The sequence below is a fragment of the Nilaparvata lugens genome, chromosome X (genome assembly GCF_014356525.2).
Source record: "Nilaparvata lugens isolate BPH chromosome X, ASM1435652v1, whole genome shotgun sequence".
Classification (NCBI taxonomy): Eukaryota; Metazoa; Arthropoda; class Insecta; order Hemiptera; family Delphacidae; genus Nilaparvata; species Nilaparvata lugens.
Window position 1 is genome coordinate 38,824,693 of NC_052518.1, and position 19,676 is coordinate 38,844,368.

Below are 19,676 nucleotides of genomic sequence, written 5' to 3' on the forward strand. Positions count from 1 at the left end.
AAACATTTGGGAGTGTTTTTTGATGCAGACATGCGATTTGGTTCACATAATGATAGAATTTTGAAAATTATGAAGGCTGCTCTGTATAAGTGCTCTAGAATTAGCAGGTGCTTTCCAATTAGTACTAAAAGAATAGTCTATTTTTCCATGATACAAGGTGTAATATTTTATGGAATAACATTGCATAGTTTGGCACCAAGTTATTTGAAGCAGCCTGTCTATGATGTAGTTAGGAGAATAACGCAAACTTTGTTCAATGGAATTGAGATTCACTTGTTGGGTATCATGTCAATGGAAGCTCTTGCTAAATATACTGACCTGTCCAGAAATTATTTTAAAAATGAATTCAGGGAAGTTAATGAGATAGGTTATGGTTTAAGAAATAGGGCATTTAGACCGCAAAGATATAATAATAACTATGGTAAGAGATTATCAAAATTTAGAATTCCTTACCTGCTGAATTGTCTGCCACCTGAGTTGAGGAATTTGCAAGGAAAAAGCGAATTGAGAACAAAATTGAAAGATTTCTTTATAAGAATAGCTGAATAGGATAAAACATCTTTTTCCAAGTGATTTTATTATGTGTTAGTGTGTTAAAATTTAGTCAGGTTAGTAAGTAGTCATGTTATAAATATGTAAAGTTAGTAGCATACTAAAGTTAGTGAACAGAGAAGAAAAGGAAACATAAAAATAAAAATTCCAATAGGCTAGATTGATTTTAATATGGAAAATAGAAAGAAAGTATTGTATGTAAAATGTAATATGCTGATAGGTTTAAGATTATAAAAAAATATTGTAATGAATTATTACTGATGTTTATAAATTTTGAAGGTTATTTGATTGTGCTTCTGTGTTGTGTTCGATTGTGTAGTCTCTAGTCTGACGGCTACGGCCATCTGAATTTCGTTACTTGTGTATGAACAGTCAAAGAATTAAAGAGCGACTCAAGTGGTGAAAATCGGAACTTACTGTATGTCAAACTCTCAAGAATTTCCTCATTGTAGAATAAATACAGTAATGATTGAATGTGAATATATTATTATTATGTAAATGATTTTGACACTCCTCAATTAGCTATAAGCTAGAGGAGTAACTAAAAGCACTGAGTGTATTATGATTGTAATGTAATTTGAAGAAATGAATAAATTGAATTGAATTGAATTATTATTATTATTATTATTATTATTATTATTATTATTATTATTATTATGTAAATGATTTTGACACTCCTCAATTAGCTATAAGCTAGAGGAGTAACTAAAAGCACTGAGTGTATTATGATTGTAATGTAATTTGAAGAAATGAATAAATTGAATTGAATTGAATTATTATTATTATTATTATTATTATTATTATTATTATTATTATGTAAATGATTTTGACACTCCTCAATTAGCTCTAAGCTAGAGGAGCAACAAAACACTGTATGTATATGATACTATGTAACTTTAAATGAAATAAATTGAAATTATTATTATTATTTATGATGTGCATGTTGGCTCAGCTAGTCAGCTGTTCACAACCACCTAAATGCAAGAGACAATAATGTCTGCAAGGTTGAGCACCGATTTAGTAGAATATAGAGTAACTAATGTTGTGATTCAAGTGGTAGAAATTAGAACTAGAATTCAAATCCAAGATAGAAACTATAATAGACTTTTAATTTAATTTATTGAACACTTTACAAAAATTTTCATTTGTAGTATTATTATAGAATGTATAACTATTATGATGTAGTATGGAATTTGAATACTCCTCAATTAGCTCTAAGCTAGAGGAGCAACAAAACACTGTATGTATATGATACTATGTAACTTTAAATGAAATAAATTGAAATTATTATTATTATTATTATTATTCCTTTTATAAGCACGCTCTTGTGGAAATATTTTCAAAGAAGGGGCACTTCTATGCACTTCTCCAGCTGATCCAATACTAGGATGTCAGGCTTGTTGTGTACTACTCGCCTGTCTGTAATCATTTGGACATCCCAGTAGATCTTGACGTGATTGAACTCAACCAGAGGAGGCTGATAGTTATAGTAAGGGGGGACCTCTGCAATATTCCCAAACTTTATCTGCATCTCCAAGTGCACAATTTTTGCCACATTGTTATGGCGCAACATATACTCTGTTGGGGCTAGCACTGAGCAGCCGGTTACGATATGTTGGATACTTTGTACTGCACTGGCACACATCCTGCATTTGTCACTTATGGTCCTGTCTCGCATTATATGCCTCCTATAAGCATTAATTTGTTGCTATCACTTGATCTTGAATCGCCTGTACAAATCCCTCAGTCTCTGCAAACAAACTTCTCACTGTCAGCCACATACAAGACAGCTCTTCACTTATTGGCTCTGAATTAAGGTGCCCATAGAACCGTCCATGTAACTCTTTTGTCCTCCATTCTCCTTTCAGGTCTTGAGCAGATAGCAGCTCGCTCCTTCTTTGGTTTCTCAAATCAAGGGCTGTGTAACCATTATCCAGCTGGCATACCCTCACAAACAAATTTGAATCAGCATTCTCAAAGTAAGATCTTAACTTCGTTTCCTGACTTAAACATAACGTTGATACCCTCATCAAACTGTGACCTCCCATACTCCTTGGTAGGTACAGTCGAGCAACCGAGGCACGCGGATGATGCATCCTGAATTTAGTCATCCTTGTCCTGACATACCTATCAATCTGCTCCAATCGAGTATCTGACCACTTCAGAATTCCAAAGGTGTAGGTCAATGCTGGGATCACCCAAGTATTCAAAGCCTTGATGCAATACTTTGCAGATAGTTTTCCTTTTAGAACCCTATCAAGTCTGCTGCGGAATTCACCTTCCACTTTTGTGAGCACTTCTGTTTTTGAGATTTTCAGATGCTGATAAAGTCCCAAGTACTTATATGACTGTCCCTGCTTGAGCTATTATTATTATTATTCATTATTAATAAATCTCAGTTAACTAGAGATTGATTATGGTGTAACAAACGAAGCAGGTTTCTCACAATTTCAATAAATAAGTGGCTATGACAACTTAAAGTCATTTTATACGCTATAGAAATCTACTACGATATCACCTTCACAACTACAAAGAAAATCTATTAATCTATCAAAGAAGAAACAAGAAACATACCAAAGTAACAGTCTAAAAGCTCTCTCCTTCCTGATTCTAATAAATATTACAATAATGAAGATCATGCATTGTTTATGGTTGGGCTGCACCAGGAAGATCATTCTTCATCCGGAAAATATGATCAGCTGATTGTGATTGCAAATCGTTGATGCAACCCAGCATAATCGTCAATTAGAATTATTTGGAATCTCGAAGAGTGATATGAATACTATGAGAGCATCCTCTTTCGATTCGTATGAAGATATTGCAGGGTTAGCAACCAGCCGTAAGGCCTAGTCCCTAGTGCCTTTTCGCAAATGAGACGCTAGCAATAAAGAAAATATCAGTTTCCTTATCCTACAGCCATGAAGTGCTGTCTGTTAATGATTTTAGTGCTTCTAAATTTGCAACTCGTTCATCTCACTTATCTGTTTCTCTCTCTCTTAGGTTCCACTGGTTTTTTTTTTCATTTTTTTATTAGTGTTGACGTCTCAGTATACCGCGCACGTTATCTCTAATAATTCTTTCTCACATCAGCTGTCCCACTCTCTTTTTCCACTTCTCATGGGATATCAATCAATTAACTTGTAGTTAGTTTCCTTTACACATACACATGCAAGCTTGTTCTACGCATGCGCAACTTCTTTTATTGCTAGAACTTTTACAAGCTTTATAACTGTTGGCGAATCCCTGCGGCTCTTTCATTTCCATCCAACCTTGGTTGGACGTATGTCTTCTATTCCACAATAACATATTCTTATAATTTTTTCAATTGTATTCTGTGACCTAGTTGAGATATTCAAATTAATTCGATAGTGTGCAATACAAAAACTGATCGTTTAATTATTGTGGTCAGTGATTTATGAATTCACGTGCTACAGTGCTACTGTTCTCTGTTTATTGTGGTTTGGCCTAATTCTTTGACCGGTGTGACGTTATAAACTGATTACAGGTAAAGTTGAATTCCATCCAGCTGTGCTTCCCTCTGGTTTTACTATTTATTTTATTCACTTGATTGTTATCATAGCACTAATTTTTAGCAAAACCCATACGTTTTCTAATGCACGAGCACATCACCTGAGCATATAAAGTTTCATTCATGAAGTTCCAACTTGATAAATTAATCTTCCACTCTGGATAGGGACGTTTTGGTAATAAATATTATTTACAAGAAAATCATAGAACGGAAAAACTAAGAATACCTTATACTATCTCTTTCAAAGGTTTAGATAACATCAAAAATTCTGAAATAGGAATACCAAAATTATAATAATCAAACCACACTCAGTTATTTCTAGAACACAAAATATTTAAAAAGATAACCGAACTGAAAAACGAACTCACTCCTAAAAGCACGACTGGCATTATTAACAAGCAATCTTCAAAATTGTTGAAAGAGTGGAAATAAATTTATGATTGTTTCACAGAACTGTCTGTATAGTAGTTGTAACTAAACTTGATTAAATATATGCATTCTGGTATCTACATCAATAAAAAGTTTATACAAATAAAAAAATACAGTCAATTCACAGGTGACCCACAAGCTTCTAAAAGATTTATGTTTAGTATTAGTATGTAATAGTACTATACTGATCGATAATTTGTATTTAAATTGTTGATAGAGTTTCATATCACATGTATTATATGATGAATGTTATTTTTTTGCACAGAAGAATTGAACCTAGACTGATTTCGATATTTTATTTTCCTCTATGTACTTTAATTTATGTTACATTGAATATAATCATATTACAGATGAAGTGACTATTACATTCCTCAAATATTCAATGACAATTATTCGGTAATATCACCAAAATCAATTACATATACTCAAATTACCTGTTAGTTGAATGATTGCAACATTTGGTTATCATTCTCAAATATTTGAAAAATATATGCTACTTTCCAATCAGAAAAAGAATCTGATGCTGCTCAAATTATTCTAATGCTCTCCATTAATTCAGAAATACGAATAAACTTAATAAGATTTTATGAAGGATTAAAATAATGATGTTTGAGGCTCTCAGCATATTACACAAATAGTTTTATATGCTCTGAATTCACAAGTATTCAATGTTGATAAGAAGCGATAGAGATGTAATGATTCATTTTGTGAGAAAAAGTGCATTTGGGTAATTGTTACGTCTTAATGAGGTTATGTGCAGTGTAATCAGTTTCACCTGTCAAACTTTTGAAAAAGTAAGTTTTATTGTTGAAGCTTGTAACGTGTCGCGGAAATTATGTGTTGTACAGTTCTGGAAATGCTTTTTAGGAAAGCTGTGTAAAGTTCATCGAACATTTTCAAAGAATATAAAAGTTTTACTATATTAGCCTATCATTTTATCCATCTAGTGTCTCCACTAAATATTGATTTCTGCTACTCAGTAGGTCTAACTCTATCTTAAGAGTTAATCAAATCAATTTCATAGTTCTATCACATTTTTTTCGTCTGTACTGTTATTCATTTGTATTCTTTCTTTTCTCTCACTGTTTAAATTGTATTAGTAAAAGTGAATTGTTAGATTCCATTTTTATTATAATGAATTTTCCAATGAAATAATTCTATTCTGATGAATTATTAATGAACACAATATAATTGAATTTGAGTTCAGTATAATTTGAAGTTAAATTGTTCAGTCCTGTCACATTGAGTTTAATTTATCTTGAATAAAGTTATGAATTGAACATTTCTTTGTAATATTGGTACTCAATTAATTTTTTAATATTAATAGGGTTTGTAATTTTAATAATAATTTGTAATATTAATCCTCTTAATTTGTGATATTGATACCGGTACTCTACTTTATCAAACAGTATTTGGAAATAGCAGTATGTGTGATTTGATTAAAATAAATGACATATTTCAGGAATTGAATTCGTACGCGAAACTGAATAAGTAACTGGTTCTATGCCTCAGATTTTTGACATAAGACAAAAATCGTGATTTGAATTTCAAAGTAGTAGTATTCCTACTAGGAAAAAATTGTCCTGTTCATTGAATAAACTACACTTGGCCAGCTTCCAACTTTATTCTCAAAAGCTGTGATTGACTAAAGTGAGGTCTACGTTTTAATTCCAGTATTTGATTAACATTGGTGGTTCTATATGCTTGTCATTCGACAAAGCAAATGGCGCTATCCTTTTCCAGCACCACGACATCGCCAGATCGCTTTTAACAACGTAGAAATATAATTAATCAACAGAAAATTTCATTTCAATCATGAAAATTCATTATTTAATTATTGAAAAATATATTTTCTTGACGAATAGAATATAATTGTTTTTCTAAACAAGAATGAACAGTTAATACTACATCAGATACCGGCATCAGCTATCCTCTATAGAAGGCAGTGGCAAGGCAGAGAATCAGCAACGCTGTTCTCCTATCTTTCTTCACTGCCATCATAACGTGGACCTCACTATAGACAATCATTATAAAACTAAGTAAGAAGGCATTTAGAAAAACAGGCTAATTGTGGCATATGGCCAAGTTCACATAGGTTAAATAATATACATAATTATCAATTTATTGAAAGTGATTACCCTTCAACTTGGATGATAACAGGAAGAATTATGACTTGCGAATAGTCAGGCTGTTACAATGTTCAACAGTTGTGAAACGTCTGAATATTTCATTTGTTCATACATCAGCCCTATATTTTTATAAAAATGTATTCGATCATTTTATTTAATGTTAGTGTATTTCTCTGACTAGATTCATTAGCATTTTCTATGCATTTAATCTCAAAGTATACATTCGAATCAAGTAAGAATGAGAAAATGCTTAAATATAGTTATTTTATCCAATATTATTAAATAATATCTTATATGGTAATTTTATAGTGTACAAAATAGTAGATATAGTCAAAATATAGGAATATTGTAATATTGAATATTCAGTAGAGGAAAACTTGAAAGCTGTAGTACAAACCATCATTATAGAAACAGATAGATCAAATTAAATTATACAATAAAATATTCTCATTATTCCCAAATATTATACTGTTCTCTATATTTATATTTAAACATACTATAAATATTAAGTGTTATGTAAACGCTGTTACTGATGAATGAGTACAATCGATGAATATACAACCAAACAAGTGAAAATCTCTCTGCAACATTTCCAAGAGCATCTATTGTTAAATTATCATCAATGTACAATTTTTTGCGAATGACTGAAAATTTGGATTGACACGCGGAAAGAATTGATTGATTTAACGCTACATAATTGATTACATTTGCAATTTCAGATGTCAGAAAAACGGCATCCTAATATTAAAATTAGAAGCAATCACTTAACTATTTGTCATTATGTGCAAATCGTCCCAATAGATATTTAATGTTTCATGTCATACTATATTAAAGGACTGCTATCAGGATATAAGAGTTCACCTTGAGACAATAAGGAAAAGTAGTAATTTAGATTGAATTTACAAGGTAAAGCACTATTCTGCAATAATTGGAATGAAGCATTTTTTCTCAATTTTTAACATTCGTTTTATTTTTATTTCAGTTGCAGTGCGAGAAGCCTTCTGTGCCAGAAGAAACTTTAGAGCAAAAAATGAAGGACTTATCACTGCAGTCATCCATCGTTCCTTCAGGAGCAATCTACAAAGAAGTTGTCGTTATAGGTAACTGATCAAGCCCAAATCCATCTTTCTTTAAATTGAAATCTTGACATTTTGAAATGAAAACCAGAAGACACCTTCGTATTGACATTCAGTAAAGACGGTTTCAGAAGTGTTAATAACAAGCAAACTGAGATAACAAACCACAAACTTTTTTTAAGTAATACTCATTAATGGTATCATATGATTGAATGAATCATGAGATCGTAACTATATCATTTTATATATTTTTTCAATTAATGCTCTACTGTTACTTGCTGGTTCGTATTTGCTATTTCACTTAAAAGTTTGCAAGCTGCTTGTAAAGTATTTTTATTCTTTGAGAATCAAAGAGGTACTGTTAGACTGATCACAATATATTTATACAATATTTTCCACAGTTGAAGTATCAGTTTCATTCTGAGAGGAATTCTTTAACTATGAAATATATTATCAGTTAATAAAACAATATAAAAGTCTTGAAGCACCCTTTATTAAAAAAAAAATTAAAATAGTTTAACAACTGGTTTCGGTGATCACACCATCGTCAGGTTAGTATGGTGTGATCACCGAAACTAGTTGTTAAACTATTTTAAAGTTTTTAAAAAATTAAGGATGCTTTAAGACTTTTATATTTTTTTATTAATTCAAAGTAGCCCATGTGAATGAAGTGTTTTTATTATCAGTTAAATATTTATTTTTCACTGTGTTGTTTTTAAGACGTTTGTTAGGTTAGTATAAAATAATATACTAATACTGCTGGTTTTTGTTCGAATAAACCTCTTAAACTGATGAATAACCATGTGATAATTAACCTTTGTGTTTCATGATGATGAACATCGAGATTTTGTCTTATTTTACTTGTTCTTTACAAAGTATCTTAATACTAGGTAAAGGTATCTTTAGGAGACCAATTCTATTAAATAAAGGCCTCCATATATCTAATCTATTTATGCTCTTTTTCTATACCTCTAAAAGCTTTCTATCATATCTTGAACATTCTTACCAGTTTTGGTTATTTCTTTGGGTGAGTTAGCTACTCGGTGCTGAAATAGTGTACCTTTTATAATTACAGTCGAACCTCTCTATAACGAACCTCCACTTAACGAAATCCTCTACACAACGAATTTTTACCTGGTCCCATGACATTTTCGAGTTTTGGCTGCTTATTTACCTCTATTTAACGAATTTCGGACCTCTCAACAACAAAGTTTTCTCTTGACTTCAACATACGAAGTGTAGTATGTATAGGAAGCAGACGGTCATTTTAAAGGAATTTTTAGTTTCAGCAGAAAGTCAATAGACTAATAATAATGGCAATTCAGGTAGGAAGAAGATAGGGTGGTAGACAGTCAATAGAGGGTGAAACACATGTCGGAAATTGAATGCAAGTTACTGGAAATTGAATTCCAAGAACTTGTCATTATTGTAGACCAGGCAGGTGAACGACTGGACTTTCTAAATCTTGCTTTTATCACACATTTCAATTCTTTGAACTGACTATGATGGTACTATGGTGATGATGATGGCTGTGACGAACCTGCGGAGAAAAATCCGTCAGAACAAGAAGTTCAACCGAAAATTACTCACTTTTTCAAATATAAAACATAAAAAAATAGGAAAATTGAGTTATTATAGTATTTATAGTGACGTTATTGACAAAATAACAGTATTTTGCGTTCCATCTATTAGCAGTGTAAAAGTTGAAAAATATTGCTACAGAGTATGTACTTTGATTAAACTCTACTAATAGTACAAAATCAAGCTTTCTGGAAATAAATTGGTGAGTTTACTTACTCATTACATTCTATAAATATTCAAAAAAACATGTTTTTTTAAACAGCATGAATTGTATGTGCTTGATTAAACTCTACTAACAGTACAAAATCAAGCTTTCTGGAAATAAATTGGTGAGTTTACTCACTCATTACATTCTATAAATATGCAAAAAAACATGTTTTTTAAACAGCATGAATTTTCAAATTTCCATATTAATATTGACCTAATGGGTAGGTACCCTACCTACGTTCGCGATATGTTTTATGTACCATATTCATTTATTTACCGCCGTGATACGATATTATAAGATCCATAGGATCGTGGCACTTTTCTTGACAGAACAACCTCTCAATAACGAATACGACTAATAATCGACTTCGTTATACAGAGGTCATTTCCCATGACATTTTGCAGCATATTGACTAGTATTCCATCAACTTCATACCGAACCCGTTGTTTTTTGGCTGGGATAGTTCTTATTCCAAAGTTCAGGATCGATCAGTGTGGCTTGTTGCTCCGTAAACAACATTGTAACACTACAAGAGTTGCCCCTGAAGAGTGCCCTGTGATGAATGCTTCGTTTCCAGTTTACAGCATTTTCCGAAACAGGGATATATCCGTTCAGTTCAAGTCTATAGAATATTCTGATACAAGGAATGAAAGAAGTAAGGGAAAAGGATAAAGGACATACACTCACGTTCCCAGTCAGGGAGCGTTCCAGCTTTCCACAATTTCTGATCCACAGCAAGACAGCTGCGACGAACCGACGCGGCATATCATAGAATCCAATGGAGGACATTCAGCAGATATTATATTCAAACCATATAGTGCATTTTCAACTATTGTTCAGTAAATGGTAACCTTTTCACTTCATATTTATAACCATTGAATTAAAAAACTACATGTTCTTGAAGAATTAGTCACTTTCTGCAATCATCCCGTTTCACTGAAAGAACCTTATTGTAAAAGACCATTTGCTGTCAGAAGTAACTTCCTATTAATAGTCTTAGCAATCTTACCAAAGATAAATACACCAAAAATCTACATTTTCTGAATGGAGAATTCATGTTTAATCAACTATCAATGAGATTCCAAACGTTTTATTTCTCCTCTTGATTTAGTTGAGGATCAATTATCATAACATTCAGTTGAAAATGACGTCCAAACATTTTGTGATTCGAAACTGTAATGTGTAATGTAATGAATACAACTTTCAAGTCTTATAAGCTTGTCGGAAATATTTTTTCAGGAAATGGACCATCAGGTATTGCGTTATCTTATCAGCTGGCAGGAAATCTGCCATTCTACAACGGCAATGCACACGTTGATGAAATGTTGACAGCGCGCTTACGTAGCGCTCCTAAAGGTATTTCCATAATTCAGCAAGATCTACCTTTTCTGTCTCAGGTAAGTTTTCGAATCAAAATCAGATAAAATTTATTTATTGAAATGTTATGCATTTTTCATCAATATAAAATCACATAATTAAATACAATCGATTATTTATTACCACTATCAATATGAATGCATCACCAACAATAGAATAAACTTTGCCCGCTGTTGAGAGTTGCCTAAAGGAATTAAAAAAAAAAACATTTTTAAGCAAACGGCCGTGTAAGAGAAGAAGATTAACAAAAAACAAAGTGCATTTCAAAATCAAAATGCTTTATTTCCATAAAATTGCATTCATATTTCGAAACTCAATACACGTTTTTTATTAATTCAATTCAAGACACATTTCATTTACTAACACATTAACATTTATTGAATAACTAACATTCTGACATATTTTGCTAAAACTCTCTAAGAGACTACAGTGAATTTAGTTATTGAATAACTAACATTCTGACATATTTTGCTAAAACTCTAAGAGACTTCAGTGAATTTAGTTATTGTTGTCAACTTCACTCTGAAGTTTTTTTTACATACGAGTAGGTATATGAAAACAACGAAAAACTCACACTTCAACATGCTTTGTTAGAACCCTTCAAGAGACCATTGAATTTCATTTTCGTTATCTGTTGCACCCCAGATTTCAGTCTCATAACAATATCAGGCTAAGATAAATAATCTAGCCCAACAAATCTTAAGTTTAAATAGAATAAGTAGAAACTTGTACTTTCAGCGGAACAAATATCGTCGTTGCCAGATTGTGTAAAATTTAGACTGGATATATCCAATGTCGCAAACGATGCATTAGCTTTATTTTCCCATTAAATACAGAATGCGCAGGGAAACGAGAAATTTTCAACATTCTAGTTGGCAGAATTGTACAATTTATTTAAACACAGTAACAGTAGGGTGAAAATGGAATCCCCAATCATACCTCAAATCATAACCCCCAAAAATCGTGAGCACAAAAAAAAATTGAAGCTAAACACAAACCTGGGTCATCCATTATCAAGTAACACATCTAGTTTATGCTAACACCCATGTGCCAACAGCTCTCAAATGCATCACTACTGGGAGTGAAAATCAATTTCACCCCCCTGCATACATAAACTTCTTATATAATATTATTATGTAGATGTTTATATATATGATACTCCTCTCTCTCCTCGACTCCCGCATGCGCCCACACCCATTCCCCGTTGTAGAAATGCTCTCTCTCCAGATATGACTAACCCACAGAGCCCTCAGCACTCCTCCCCAACATCCCCCTAGATGACTTGACTTTACAACAGTCTAACCAACTAACCACCAAGCTCTTTTAGTACTTTTATTTAAGCTACCTGAACTGCTACTGCGTTTCTGCTCATCAAACTAAGCAGCCAGCCATCTCAGCCATCGACCAATTAAAGCTCGAAATTTTGAGCAATTTTTATGTACAAATTTTGACCAATTGTGGCATTTTCATGTTGAAAATAAACTTTTTTTTATTTCTGGAGGGCTACTTGATAATGGAAAAGACTAGAACCTTATTTATGTTTTTTTTTCAGAGACACAACTAGTTTCACCTAATTATGTCAATTTCATGTAAAAATTAAAATATTTTGTTAATTTCTGCAGGGCCACTTGATAATGTACAAGTTTATTGTACACTTGATAATGGCATAATTGGCCGAAACCGGCTGTGTCTTAAAAAAATAATAATGGGTGTTGGTATTCTATATGAAAAAACTGACAAAATTAGTTGTTATTTGTTTGTATTCCATGACGGTTTATTTTGTTTCAGGGCCTGGAAGGACGATCGAGCAACCCAGTATCACTGCTGGTAGATGCTTTACTCCACCCTTGGGCTGACCAGGGCTTGAACCTACCACCATTGGTGGACTGGCAATATGTGCCCGAATACACCATTGACCATGTGGTGCTTGGCAAGAGTATGCCTGGGGGAGCCTGGCAGACAATGGACCCCAACATCGTCACCATCTCGCTGGATAACTGGATGGAACTTCCTGGCATGCCCTGGTCCAAATGGGAAGCCGAATTCAACAGGAACAAGCAACGCAATCCGCAGCGGACGACTGTGTCGCAGGTTGCAGCTTACTACAGCGACTATGTCGCTGCCATGAATATCAGTGACTACTTCCGGTCGGAGACGGTCGTCACCTCTGTGCGCCCAATCAACAATGTACGTTAATATACAACATCATATTCAACAAGCTTTAAATCATCACAAATTCATTCTACAACTCAATTCTCCCACTGTTACTTGGAAGCAACGATGTTTAGTACATGCAGAGTGATCTGTATGTCTCTAATAACAGCACTTTCAGATCACAATGGACAAATTCTCAATGTATTGAATTTAAAGAATAAAAAAGGAGATAAAGGGATTGGTAAAATGGTCAGGAAGTATGAAAAATAACAAATATGTTGTTTTAAAAATGACCCAGCTAAATTAGACTGGACTCAACTTTTTATGACTCCTGTTGAAGGTAAATTCACGTTCTTTTACAATTCGTTCAAATATATTTTTTATTGGCACTTTCCATTGAAAAAGATATTTAAAAAAACAAAGAATAATAAGTGGGTTGATGGTGAGGTTATCAATGAGCATGAGAATCTTATTAAAACTAATGGGTTATTTAGGAAGGATAAAAGAAATTTGAATTTCAGGGAAGACTTGAAAGCGCGAAAGAAGCATTTGAAAAAGACTATTCTATTGAAGAAAAATGGACATTTTGATCAAATGTTGAAGAATACTACAAATTTTAACAGAACAATCTGGCAAATAGTGAACAATCAGACCGCTAGCAAAAAGGAAAGAATCTGCAATAATATTGTACTAAATAAAAATTATATAGATACAGATGATCCATATGAAGTAGCAAATATGCTAAATAATAACTTTGTAGAAATGATTGATACACATCTTGTTCCTTCCTAATCTGACCAATGCTAGCACGCCCATTGACAAAGCACAAAATATTACAGACTTTAGGCTCATTTTCAAAACAATTGATGATGAAGCTTTGATCAGTATAATTGATTCAATCAAACCAAAGTGGTCAGCAGGTTATGATGATATCCCAATGAAATTGGGATATCTCAATGAAATGAAATTTAATCAATTAAATTTTGACTATTTCTTAGTCTTTTTCATTCAATATCCCAATGAGAATTATTAAGGAGGCTAAATCAGAACTGATTAATCAACTTCTACACGTAATTAACTCTCCACTCATAACTGGGAAGTATCCAAACGAACTAACAATTTCAAAAGTGATACCAGTACACAAGAAGGGAGACCCTTCTGATCAATAAAATTTTAGACCATTGGCTATTCAACCTTTTGCGAAAATATTTGAAAAGTGTGTGCTAGTACAACTGATGAAATATTTTGAAACTAATAAACTGTTAGATACGGAACAGCATGGGTATAGAAAAAACAGGTCTTCTGTAACTGCTGTGATTGAATATGTAGAATTCATTTTCGAAAAATTAGACAAAGGGGACAATATTGTTGGCACCTTCCTGGAATTGACAAAAGCGTTTGATAGCGTTGATCATAGAATACTTTTGGACAAACTTGAAACTTATGGATTAAGGGGATAGTCATATTTTAGAAGGCAGGCGACAGTATGTGAATATCAAACTTTTTAATGAAAATAATCTTTTTAACGTTAAATCTAATATAAGGAATATTAAGTACTCTGTACCACAGGGATCTGTGTTAGGGTTATTCTTGTTCCTTTGCTATTTGGTAGGACTGCCGAAATATGATGCCATTGAAAATACCAGATTCTGTATGTATGCTGATGATATAAGTTTGTGCACAACAGACAAAAATGTTAATTCACTAGAAACTAAAAAATGTAAGGATTCAATATTGATTTTAAAAAACTATTTGAGTAGAAGAAACCTATTACTAAACGATGATGAAACAAATTTTGTCCATTTCACTTGCAGAAATTCTAATATTAAGAATTTAGATTAACTAGATAATGAAAATTAAATTAAACTTTTGGGAATTTGTCTTAACAGCACGCTTAACTGGGAAAACCCTGTACTAAAAATTAGCAGGAGGATTAGTTCAGGAATTTATGCACTTGGAAGGCTGGCACCCATTCGCAACACAGTAACTTTAATATCTGCTTATTTTGCCACTATACACGTACATATTGCATTTGCAAATGAAGTATATGGAGGGACAAGTATAGCTAATTTGAACAAAATACTCAAACTACAAAAAAATAATTTTGAATATAATAATAATATTATTATATTATTTTGAATATTAATAATAACCAACAGTCATGTAGGTCATTTTTTAAGAAACTAGGATTTATGACTGTATATGACCTTTAACATCTACAGAACAATTTTACATGTAAAAAGTAACGAGCACTCATTTAATAGGCAATCAAATGTTCACAATTACCATACAAGATGTAGAAATCATTTCATTATAATGGAACATAGAAGAGAAAAATTTAACGAAGTCCAGCATATATGGGAATGAAATTTATGAGGTACCTCCCTATTAGCATCAGGAGCGAGACGAATAGGGAAAGATTCAAAATCGAGTTGAAAAAGTACCTAATAGAGTTACTTATAGTTTTGAAGAATTTTACCGCGGAAATTAGGGATACAGTGCCTACCTTGTTTGTTATTGTTCCTGTTTTTGTTGTGTTTCTTTCTATCTTTCTAGTTTTATGTTTAAGAATTGGATGTATTGTTTAATGAAATGACGCATTCGTGTACAATATACATTGTATGTCTTGAATAAAGAGATTGACTGATTGATTGATTGTGATAGAGCAGCTAATACTTGCGTGCACGGCCAGCATGCCATAGTGTAAAGACATAATCCTCAGTACAATATAAAATGTAAACTATCTATTTTTCACACAAAAAACATTATTTTCATGTTTCTATATTATCTCATGAGATATGAGTTTATTCATCTCCCATGAGTTTATTTCATGAGAGAAAGTCGACTTTCCCGAAAATTATTATTCTCAATCTGGCGAAAATGTGATGTTTCTTATAAGCAACAGTGCGCGTGATTCAAAGTAATTTATGAACTAGCAACTCGTAATGGAAATTGAAATTGAAGAATGTTCATTTAAGGTGAAAAAAGTACATAACCTAATTCAATTAAATGTTTTCAGACTGACGAAGGAGCGCTTTGGAAGGTAGAAGGGTACGATTTGACCACCCTGGATCCCTTCACCTACACGTGTCGAAGAGTGGTGCTTGCGACTGGGGCCTCTGATATGCCAAACCAGCTTGCTGTGCCAGGCGAGAACTCCAATCCTGACTGGGTGTTCCATGATCTTGTTGCTTTCCAACACGCTGTTGAGCAATTGTCCAACCAAGTTGTTGAAACTCAGAATGGTGAGCTCATTTCACAATACACTAATCACATTATTCCTGGGTCAAAATTAATTGAGGGGGTTTAACATGTTATAATATTTATTACAACAAACTTACAGCCACAAGTGATACATTATATGAAAGAGGAACTCATACAGTTTTTGTTCAGGCCAGTTTCTTTGTAAAGGTAGTAGTTTTAGTTTTCCTTTATCCGCTGCATAGTGCTGAGAAGGAGATTTTGCTCCCACTACTTGATCCATCCCCTCTGCTCTAGGGGAGGACAGCCCGGGGCTCACATCAGTTGCAAAACAGATCTCATTGTCGACAGATCATTGTTTTTCGTTCGGATAGTTGATCCATAATTATCAACTCCTATTTGTTTAATTTGCTATTTTTGAATATATCATCGTGGGAAATTCGTCCCATTATTGTTGTAAATATATAATATATTTGTTTCGTGTAGTAATTGATTCATAACTTGTGCTTGTGTATGTGAAAATATATTGAGAGTGAAAGCCAACGCCCTAAATCGTTTAAAATACTTTGAGTGAAATATATATATCCAGTCAGTACAAATGTTTGACGACTAAGGACCACCGCAGCGGATCACACACCATCGCAGTATAATATCGATTTGTTTTCACCCATATGTCTCCTTCATATTCCTTATTCCAATTTACTACCTGAAATCCTGTTAGTAACAAATCGGTATATAATTTACGTTATAGTTTGGATTGGGTAAGTGATTCTCCTATTTCTTTTCCTGGGTCTAAATACTGGTGTGCTGAATTGGATATATGAATGTGTTTGTTTCGTATCATACAGTCCAACCCAAAAACCAGAGGTAGAAGCCTATGGATTCGTAGTTTTTTGTAACAGTTTTACATAATAGCCTACAAGCAATGTGAGCACCATTCATCACTCATCACACGTCAAGGCGTTATACGAGTTCCTCCCAAACTTTGATGAGTGTCTCATATTTCAGTAATTGCTGCAACAGTTGTTTCAATCCTTTTTCTCAATTCTGGGAGGTTGATTGGTAGTGGAGGCATATACACACGGTCCTTAATAAAACCCCAAAAGATAGAAATCACATGGAATTAGGTCAGGTGACCGTGCGGAACAAGCCCTGTCATTAGGTTTCTCACGGCCAATCCAGCAGTCGGATAAAGCCAATCGCGGACCTCATTATGCCAGTCAGGCGACGAACCATCTTCCTGACAGATGAAGTTTTCTGGTTCATCCTGTGTAAGTTGAGGGGATAGCCATAACTGTAAAGTATCCAGATAAGAAGTGCCAGCTACATAAATTTGCTTCACCAAAAAAGGAACATACATTTTCTGCCGGGATATGACACAAAAATATTAAATTGCATTATGTAGCGGAAATATTCTGCGCACATGCGCTGTGATGCTAACGAACTTGTGTCTAAGTTTGATGTAATACAAGGGTCAAAATTTTCAACCTCCGATCACATATTATAAGGCACAGACAAGCGGTAGTGGGGTGATTCTAGCAGAACTGAACAGCTTGTCATTTCCACCAATCGCCCTGTGATCGGTGCTGCCAGATCGTCAATTATTGTAGTCGATCCCGAAACATCGCCGCCTCACTTGAATCACCCGCTAAGTGCTAGTTCCTTATGATAGTGCTAGTTCCTAGTGATAATATTGAGTGTGTGAATAGTTTCGGAAAATTAAAAGACGTCAATATGAATTCCGGAATCTTTGTGATCTATAACAACACGGCCTCACAGTGCTGGTGCAACCAAACGACTTCTCCAGCAAATCAAATGGGATAATTCCGATCACCCACCATACAGAACCTGACTTGACCTCAACTAGTAATAGTAACTTTACTACTAATATTATTTTTTCATCAAAGTCAAGACATGACTCTGAGGGTGGAGCTTGCAAGCTAACGAGGAGCTTCAAAACAACGTCATAGCCCACTTGAACTCATCTGGCGGCAACATTTTGTGAAGTGTGCTTTGTTGGGTTGGTACTTGTGTATGATAAATGCCTTAACATTCAAGTCAATTTTGTTGATGAATAATCATATGTGTGAGTAAATTTTTAGTGAAGAAATATTATTCTTTTATATACACTTGTCTTTTTTATGACCAATCGGAGGTTAAAAATGACCTTCGTAAGGATTATAACATGTTAAACCCCCTCTATTCATTCTGAAACACTCGGTATAATGAAAACACAGTGGCCCGGTTGCGAATACTTTTATCAAATACCATTTAATTCATTTATACAAGGACAAAATCAAATCAAAAATTGGGAGAGAATTAATAGGATTGACCCAAAACTGGGTTCTCAAAATTTGATAGATAAATAAGGTTATCTTTCCTCATCTTATGATCATGATTAACAGATGATTTATAATAATAATAATTAAGAAGATCATAATAATAATAGGTACTAATTCCAGAAGGGACGCATCAGGTATTTTAAAATATATACTTAATCTATTCCTTATAAAACTTATGGATTTGATTATGTGATGATAGTTTGTCTAATTTGGAACAACAATTTATATTTGCATTTCAAAATTAATATAAATTCTAAAATTAACGTTCTTCACTCATCGAGGTTATGTATGGTTTGTTTATGTTTCCCAGATTCTTTTTTCTCATTCCATCACTAAACTGATTAAACTATCATGTGGTTGCCTAGATCAAAATTATAAAAAAATTAGAAAATATAAATTATAACAGCAGAAGAGACCATTCTATATTAAATTATGACCATTCTATAATATGTAATTATGTTTTATGAAGAAAAAGAAATCATAGTTTATCTTCTTATCAACAAAGTTTGTTCAAAACTGATGAACCAAGATATTTCAAAATTGATTGTGTTGGTTGTAAAGTGAAATATTTAGAGAGCACGAGGTTCAAAGATGGAGAAGTTTTAGATTTTATGTTAAAGTATTTTTTAACGTGTTACAACGTGTAAAATGTGTGGGAACAGTGCAATTTGGCCAACAAGTGAAATTAGGCCTACTAGTGATCAAATAAAAGTGACCATACCTAGATTTGGTGTGAAAAAGTCCGACTTCCCTGGCTACCTGGCTGAATTCCAGTTCAAGAGAAGAAATATAACGATTGTGACGACCGCATCCACTATTTCTTCAAGGCGGCGGTGGAGTTGTATGTCCCCACGCACTAGTAGGTTACGCACTAGTAAGGTTTGTTTGGGATACATTTGGCGAGATTAGCTTTTCCTTTTGCATTGGAGTTTTGAGTGTTAAACACTGAACTGACAGTTGTCAGAAGAGACTTTTTGGATGTGTTGGGAAAAAAATTAGTAAAAAATAGTGAACATTTTTAAAAAAAGTTGAAAATACCTGATGCATCCGTTTTGGATAATTACCTATTAATAATAAGATCATAATTGATGACTTCCA

At 33.2% G+C, this 19,676-nt stretch overlaps 1 protein-coding gene across 3 annotated transcripts in view; it reads left to right on the forward strand.

Annotated features, from left to right (window-relative positions):
* Positions 1 to 19,676, forward strand: part of LOC111047093 (oxidative stress-induced growth inhibitor 1) — a 129,445-nt gene that overhangs the window by 93,974 nt on the left and 15,795 nt on the right. For 2 of the 3 annotated variants that reach the window (XM_022332756.2, XM_039443235.1), the window contains exons 2-5: positions 7,622 to 7,739; positions 10,744 to 10,901; positions 12,670 to 13,068; positions 16,055 to 16,280. In XM_022332756.2, coding sequence (XP_022188448.1) covers positions 7,670 to 7,739; positions 10,744 to 10,901; positions 12,670 to 13,068; positions 16,055 to 16,280 — 853 coding nt within the window. In that variant the 5' untranslated portion in view covers positions 7,622 to 7,669. Of the gene's footprint in view, positions 1 to 3,791; positions 4,058 to 7,621; positions 7,740 to 10,743; positions 10,902 to 12,669; positions 13,069 to 16,054; positions 16,281 to 19,676 lie in introns of those variants that run through there. The other variant, XM_022332755.2, reaches the window with a different exon arrangement.